Source organism: Myotis davidii, unplaced genomic scaffold (genome assembly GCF_000327345.1).
Source record: "Myotis davidii unplaced genomic scaffold, ASM32734v1 scaffold150, whole genome shotgun sequence".
Classification (NCBI taxonomy): Eukaryota; Metazoa; Chordata; class Mammalia; order Chiroptera; family Vespertilionidae; genus Myotis; species Myotis davidii.
The window spans coordinates 1,619,470-1,627,233 of record NW_006283437.1 but is presented as its reverse complement, the minus strand read 5'-3'; the positions used below and the strand labels follow the sequence as shown (position 1 = coordinate 1,627,233).

General features: G+C 61.3%; 2 protein-coding genes across 3 annotated transcripts in view; one reads left to right on the top strand and one right to left on the bottom strand.

Annotated features, from left to right (window-relative positions):
- Window positions 1-645, top strand: part of SCNN1B (sodium channel epithelial 1 beta subunit) — a 37,447-nt gene extending 36,802 nt beyond the window's left edge. Inside the window, exon 14 of the mRNA XM_015563877.1 lies at window positions 2-645. Coding sequence (XP_015419363.1) covers window positions 2-159 — 158 coding nt within the window. The 3' untranslated portion in view covers window positions 160-645. The remainder of the gene's footprint in view (window position 1) is intronic.
- The window catches only part of LOC102752600 (conserved oligomeric Golgi complex subunit 7), an 82,923-nt gene that overhangs the window by 6,773 nt on the left and 68,386 nt on the right, over window positions 1-7,764 (bottom strand). The window contains exons 15-17 of one of the 2 annotated variants that reach the window (XM_015564074.1): window positions 6,959-7,102; window positions 4,947-5,128; window positions 4,734-4,743 (exon numbers count right to left, since the gene is read on the bottom strand). In XM_015564074.1, coding sequence (XP_015419560.1) covers window positions 4,962-5,128; window positions 6,959-7,102 — 311 coding nt within the window. In that variant the 3' untranslated portion in view covers window positions 4,734-4,743; window positions 4,947-4,961. Of the gene's footprint in view, window positions 1-4,733; window positions 4,744-4,787; window positions 5,129-6,958; window positions 7,103-7,764 lie in introns of those variants that run through there. The other variant, XM_015564069.1, reaches the window with a different exon arrangement.

Genomic DNA, 7,764 nt, shown 5'->3' with positions numbered 1-7,764 from the left:
CACACCAACTTTGCCTTCCAGCCTGACACGACCAACCCTGGGGCCTACCCCGATGAGCAGACCCTGCCCATCCCGGGCACCCCGCCCCCCAACTATGACTCCCTGCGTCTGCAGCCACTGGATGTCATTGAGTCTGACAGTGAGGGTGATGCCATCTAGGCCTTGCTCCTGCCCCTGCCCCTGCCCCTGGCCCCTGCCTCTGCCCAACCTGGGCAGCCCAAGAACTCGGACCTGAGGAGCCGAGACCAGGGCCCAAGGCCTCATTCCATCGTGCCCTCTCCAAAGGGCCGACAGGTGTCTGGTCGAGTCTGTCTCTTGCAGAGAGTCCCAGCAGTCCCAACTCCAGGCCGAGGGTGTCGTGGGGAATTGTGTGCTCGGTTGGTTTCTGCCCACCCCAACCTCAAGCCAGGCTCCAGAGACCCGAGGACACCTTCCCTGGGGGCCGGCCGCTTCCCTCCAGCCAGTCGGCGTCTGCTCCGAAGCCAGGCCACCCCCAGAACCTGCGGCCTTTCCTTCCTGGTGGCTGGCCTCCAGGGTGGGATCGGTGAGGGCAGTGGCTGTGCAGAGCAGGGGAGCATCAGGCGGGGGTGGGGCTGGCTGCCAGGTGGCACGTGTTTTATTCTAGAAAATAAAAGTAGAAAACACCGCGTGGAGCCATGTTCTTCGTCGGAGGGGGCAGTGGAAGCATCGGACACATCTCGGGGGCGGAAGGACATCCTGCAGCCGGAGAGCAGGGCCTGGCCAAGGAGAGGCCCAAGCGGTGGCCTTTGAAGTCCCTTTCCAGCTGTCCCCGAAGCAGCGGACTGGGGGCTTCTCTAATACCACCCAAGTCATCGCGTGGGTTATAAGGACAGAACCGGGGAGGGGACCACGCGGCTGGCTCAGCTCCAGCAGCTCCAGAGACTGCCCTGTCTCTGCTTTCCGGGAGGCTGTGCTCACAGTGCAGCCCACAGGCCACGCCAAGGACGCCAGCAGCTGGGAGAGCGCCTTCTCCCCAGCGGCCACCGCTCCAGGCTGCCTCTCACTGGCCGCTGCTGGTCACATGCCTGCCTTTGGCCACGGGTGCGGCCAGCGGCAGCGGCTGCTTGAATCGCTCGGACCTGCCCACACCTGAGGCCCGCTGGCCCCAGGGAGTCACGGGTGCGGATAAAATACAGGCAGCTAAGTGAAATACGAATGTCAGATACACCACGAGTTCATTTTTTTAGTAGAAATATGTCTATATAATATTTGGGATATATTATACTAAAAACTCACTGGTTTTCCTGAAATTCGAATTTAACTGCTCACATCCTGTAGTTTTGATTGCTAAATATGGCAACCTTCGCGGCTCCCCACGCAGAGGTCAGGGAGCTGTTACGGAAGGAGAATGGGTCTGGCAGGAGCCACGCTGGCGCTGCAGGCCCGTGACCGCTGCCGCGGGGAGGAGCGCTGGCTACAGCCTGGCACCCAGGGCCCGGCCCAGCTGCTGGCCTAACACCTGGGGCCTTGGCCTCCGATTCAGGATCCCAGGGGGCACCTTGGAGCCTCTCTGGCCGGGCAGCACTGCCGGGGCTGGCGGAGGGAGGGCCTGGGGGAAGCCCGGCGTCTGCAGGCTGGCGTCGCAGCTCTTAGTAATCGCCATGTTTGCTGCTATGACTACTTCTACTATTGGCATGGTGGTTGCTGTCACCACACTCGCTATGATCATTCGCTATCAAGCAGTGGTTGTATTGTATCAAGCTCTTACCACGTGCCAGGCACCAGGCCAACTACTTTATAAGTCTTATTTCATTTAATTCTCATCCTCCAGGTAAAAAATTGAGACTCAGAGGGGTAAAGCAAGGTGCCCAAGGTCGCTATTATTCTAGGAAGCGATGAAGGAAGACCCCAGCCTCATCCTCTTGCTGCCAGTGGGCATGGCAAGGCCTGAGGGCTTTCATGCTTATTGTCTCATCTGTTGCTATGGGGCACGTAGAGCAACACGTATCTAGCTCCTTTGGCCACAAGGTCATCTGAACTGATTTAATGCATGGGCCATAGCTGGTGTGGATCAGTGGTTGGAGCATCAGCCCACAGACTGAAGGTTCCCGGGTTCGATTCCAGTCAAAGGCACGTATCTTGGTTGGAGGTTTGGTCCCCAACCCGCCGGGGCACGTGCGTGAGGCAGCCAATCGATGTGTCCCTTCTCACATCGATGTTTTTCTCTCTATCTTTCTCCCCTCCCTCCCACTCTCTCTAAAACTCAATGGAACAAATATCCTCGGGTGAGGATTAACAAAGAAAAGGGGAGGGGACACATGGGCTCTTGTAATGAAAGCCCAGGGGCTCACCCAGATCTGGTGGTTTCTCCAGCTGCTGGCTCTACGTCCTTCTGTGTGGACGTCTCCCTCACACAGGTTCTCCCCACCTGCCACTCTCCCCACCGTCCGACTCCATCCCTCAGCTCAGCAGCCAGAGCAGGAAGCTCCTTTTTTTATTTTATTTTATTGATTTTAGAGAAGAAGGGAGAGGGAGAGAGAGGAAGAGCACTGATGAGAGAGAACCCTTGATCGACTGCCTCCTGGGCATCGAGCCCTGACCAGGAATCAAACAGAACCTCCTGGCTCATAGGTCGATGCTCAGCCACTGGCCACACCTGCGTGGGAGCTCCTCCTCCACAGCGTCCCAGCCAAAGCCCTGAGAATGCGGCTCTTCGGAACCAATCAGAGCTGATCGCTGTGCCTGGGAGGGAGAGGCTCCTGCCAGCCTTGGGCGAACCCAGTGGGCAGCCCCTTCCCACCCCGACAGGCTCTGTCAGACATCGTGAAGCAGGAGTGGAGGTGCCGCTTCCTGCCCCGGAGGTGCCTGTAGACGTGAGACGGCGGCTGGCGGGCCACCTGCTGCCCTTCTCTCGGGAAGCACTGAGGGCCCCGGCCTGGAACAGTCGGTGCCAGGAGCTCGGGGCCGGCAGACGGCACTCCTCTCCCTCCAGATGGGGACACGCACTGTCCTGTTCCTACGCCGGGGCCCCGCCAGAGCCTCTCAAGGCTGGAAATTAGGCTGCCAGGGCCCAGACTGCCCAGGAAATGCCTTCTGTGGCTCCCCCTCCACTCCACAGGGCAGCTCGGCTGCCTGTGCCATGGCCGCTGCCCCCACCGAACCTCAGGGTGCCCTGAGGCAGGGACCACTGGGCCGGCTTCTCAGATTAGGAATGAGGCTCGGAGAGCTGCCCTTCCCCAGGTCGCAGCTGGGAGGTGGCGAGGCTGGGACTGGAAGCCCAGCGGCACTCATGGCGGACACTGGCGCGGACGCTGGCGCGGACGCTGGCGCAGACGCTGGCGTGGACACTGGCGCGGACACTGGCGCGGACACTGGCGCAGAGCCAGCACAGACGTCTCCACTTAGGGCAGTGCGCCGCTCCGCCCAGGTTTCTGGCCTCCCTCCTTCCGGGCAGGAGCCAGGCTCCGCCTTGCCAGCCCCACGTGGGACCCACAGCAGAAACCAGAGTCCTGTCCTCGGTGCGGCGTCACAGCACGCTGTTTCCGGGCCGGCAAAACTGGTGCCAGGGCAAACGACAGATGTGCCAGAACCCCTGGGCGGCCCAACGAGACAGATCCTGGTGGCCTGGGGCAGGTCCGACCAGGAGGGACCAGGTGGTGCTGCCTGCCTCGCCCTGTGGTCAGGAGCAGGGGGTGCCGGTCACAGGCTCGCTCTAAGCCCGGCCCTGCCACTGGCAGCTGAGTGACTCCAGGTGAGCCCCCTGAACTTCTCCAAACCTCAGTTTCTGTGTGTGAACAGGGAGGCTGCTGGGAGGCCGAGGGGAGGAACAGTTCCGTCCCGAGAGCACAGCGCCCGTCCAGTCCCCACAGGGGACCCTGCAAGACACTGGCCCTCCCCTCCTCCTGCTAACAAAGCCCAGTCTGTTCAGGGCTGTGCTGGCCCAGCCCAGGCGATACATCCTGAGTGGGCTGAGTGGGTTTCTCTGCTGGAGGCGAGGTCCTGGGGCAAGGTCTGCAGGCACGCTGGCTGTCACACTAGGGGAGCACCTCAGCCTGGCCTGGGGGAGGCTGGGATGCTGCTCTGCGTCCCAAGGTGCACAGGGCAGGCCCAATGTCGCTCACGCCAGGGCTGGGAAACCCTGGTACAGCCAGTCCTGTCCCAGCCTTCCCAGCCTCCTTTGCAACTGGGAAGGTACCTGGTGACCAAGAAAATGACCAATGAGGCCTGGGAGGAAGCGGGTGGGGCTCTGCCTCCCCAGGAGAGGGACAGACTTGCTCAGCGCCTCTGCTTCCTGCCCCACCCCCTCTTGGTTGCAGGAGCTGCCCTGCCAGGGCGAGGACCAGGGAAGGGTCGGGTCAGAGGCTGGGCCTGCTCGTCCACACTGGATCAGCCCGAGGCCCACCACCTGACACCTGTTACTGAGAAAAATCAACTCCTATTTGTGTGAGTCACTCAGATTACATTATTCTGTCACCTGTAGACAAGTACACTCGGAACAGAAACAAAGCTACGGGCAAAAAAACAGAATCCACACCGTCGGCACGTTTTAAAAAGGAAAAGCCGGTCCTCATCAGAGGCCCGAGGCCGTCGCCCAGCCGCCTGCGGCCCCTTCACGCCCCGCCAGTGGCCGTGTCAGCGCTGTGCCCGCTCTTCGCCAGGTCTTGTCCTCTGGGTCTCGGGGTTGCCCACCCATCTCACCCAGCTGCCTTCCGCCCGATGCCCTCCTGCTTCCTAGTATCTGACAGTATCTTCTCTGCTGCTCCCCTGCCGACCCCGCCCTCCCTCTCACGGACGTCCCCAACGCGCAGAGAAAGGGAAGAACGTTCTTGTGTTTCACTGTATTTATTAATTCCACTTTCCAGATCGGGTCATTTAAAAAAAATCATCTGAAAATATCGCTCTAATAAATAAGCCTCTGATTTACAACGTTGGGCAGTCTTAGAGCAAAGCCTCCCTGGAGAGCTGCCTGGCCCGGGCCGCAGCGCCCTCGGCCGCGAGGGTCAGTAGTCCACGCTCCGCATGGCGGCCACCGTGGCGGCGAGGCGCCGGGGCAGGCCTTTGCTGGCCTGCCGGTAGTCCGCGGGCTTGGTCTTCAGCAGCGTCCCGACGTGCTGCAGGGTGCGGGAGGGCTGCAGGCCCAGGGCGTCCATCACGTTGACCAGGTAGTCTGTGGGGTGGGGACAGACAGACTCAGCACAGGCAGGACAGGCCCACCAGGCCTCCCGGGGCCCCCTCGGGTAATAAGTGGACCCTGCCCACCCCCCAAATGCTGGGGTCCGCTCTGCCCGCAGCAAGAGGCCTGGACTCCGAGGGTGTTCCTGACTGAGCTGGGCCCGTCCCGCTCCCAGCTGCTGCCCATCGGGCTGCACTTAAGAGGACGGAATGGGGACACAGGCCCGGAGCAGCCTGACGTACTGTGGTGACGGTGATGGGTGCTGCCTTTCCTCCTCCTTCCTGGTGGGGACAGACCTCTGGGAGCCTTTCCTGTCGGGAGGGCTGGAGGCAGCGCCGCCCAGGCCCTTCCTTCTCCCGGACGGCGGGAGCGCCGGGCAGGTCTGCCGCTTCCCGGGTCTCTTTCTGAGGCCCTGCTAAGCCCCGGCCGCTGGCTGAGGTCCGGCTCAGGGGGAGCTGCTTCCCAGGAGGCGGCCTCCACCAGTCAGGCACTGCCTCCTGCACAGCCTGTCCCCACAGCTGAGCTCCATTCGCCAGAGCCAGGGGCTTCGAACTGAAGCCCAGGCCCACCACGACCTTCTGTTTGGCCAGTGGATGGTTTGAGGCTTGTTTCCATTAACACGGAATCTGAACGTCTTTAAGGGGCCGTGCGCTGCCACAGACCTCACCCATCCCTATCGTGCCACAGCCTGAGTGTCACACCTCGGCGGCCTCCTCCCGGCCCCGGCACACGCCCCAGGACCAGCGCCGGGGCACAGGCACTGCCCACAGCCCACCTCCTAGCACTCGGGCCAGCACGGACAGTACTCCCCCCACACGGAAGGAGGATCACCAGGAGGGAGCGTAACAGGGAGGGGAAATAATGTGAACTGAAATCCAGGGCAACCCCAAGCTCAGCTCGCTCTCTATCCAATGGTTCTCTGCTCGGTGCCCCTGCTGCACTGACGGGGCACCAAGGAGGCGCACGTGCCCATGACGTGGCAAGGCGCTGCCTCCCGCGGCGACTGCTGAGCTCACTGCCAAGGGCGCAGCTCAGGGCCCAGGAGTCTGGGCTCTAGGCTGGGCTCCCCACTGGCTACTCTGGGCCCAGGAGGAAGGCCTCACTTGTAGCTCTCCTTCAGCAAAACCAGAGGCTGGCTGGGTCCTGTGCTCATCAGGTCAGAGCCCTGCTGGGCCCCTGCCACCCTGGCCCTGAGCACCCCGGGCTGCCCCAGGCAAGCAGTGGAATGACACCAGGAGACTGGGGACACTCGCGTCGCCTGCCCACAGCACAAACCTCAGCACCACCTGCAAGACGGGCGCCAGCAGGAGCAGGTGGGCACATGCCTCTCTGCCCGGAGGCGGGCAGGGACTCTGGGACTCCAGGTGTCTCCATTACACAACTACCCTGAGCCTCCATTTCCCTATCAGCATGATGGGGGCGAGAGGGCCTCACAGGGGAGTTTGAAGATTGCGTAAGGCAACGGGCGTGAGGGCTTGGCGTGGCACCTGGCAGCCTGGTGTGTGGTAAGAGCTTAACCACTGCTAGTTTGAGGGAGTTCTATAAATGGGACAGAAGGCCGGGTGGGCGATGCAGCAGCTCGCGGAAGCTGCCCTGGTGCCTCGGCCTCAACCGCCTGTCAGAATCCCTCCCACACTCCCCAAATGCAGATGTCTGGGCTCCACCCAGGCTAAGTCGGAAGCCCTGGGGACGGGGCCTGGAGAAGGGACTGCATTTTTGAAAGCTTCAGTGCCACTTCGGGAGAGACGTCACAAGGAGACCTGGGAAGAGACGCCTGGAGGCTGGGGGCTGACCGTTGCCGTGGGCCAGAGCTGGAGTACCCACCAATGTCAGTGGCCAGCTGCTTGGTGGAGTGCGGGGTGAGCTCAGGTATCTGGAGGATCACGTCACAGTAGGTCTGCATCGTGGCTCTGGCGATCGAGCCCAGCCAGTTGTCAGCCATGTTGTCCAGCTCAGGCAATTCATCCCCTGGAAAGGGAGAGAGAGTCACCAAACTCACCGAGCCTGCTCGGGAAAGACCCTCTGCAGCAGCGGTTACACCCACAACCGTGGCGCCCTCGGGCAATGGAGCCTCAAGCGGGGCGAGTGTGGGCACTCTGCTTGCCACATGCACACCAGGAGGACATCAAGCAGAGCGCAGACATGTGCTAAGCAGTGCCACCCACAGGGCACATGTGAGAGGGCCTGCGGGAAGCCGGTCCATCCTTGCTGCTTGACACAGTTGCTGCAGGGAAGAAACATCTGCACAGCATATGTTTCAAGGGACCTGGCGTATATGGCATACTGTTCTTAATGTTTGCTCACCTTCTTGGTGCTATGTGTTTTAACCAAGGTCACCTCTCCGAGAAAGGTTGTTTCCCCAGGTAGGGATTTTTCCCTGAAGTTAGGGAGGGGATAAAACCCCTTAACTAAATGCCAGGCAGGTAATCACTTTACCGTATTTGCCGGCGTATAAGACGACCCCCTAACATTTCCACTCAAAATACAGAGTTTGTTATATACTCGCCGTATAAGACTACCCCCTCGCCGAGACCGGTTTGGCTCAGTGGATAGAGCGTCGGCCTGCGGACTGAAAGGTCCCAGGTTCGATTCCGGTCAAGGGCATGTACCTGGGTTGCGGGCACATCCCC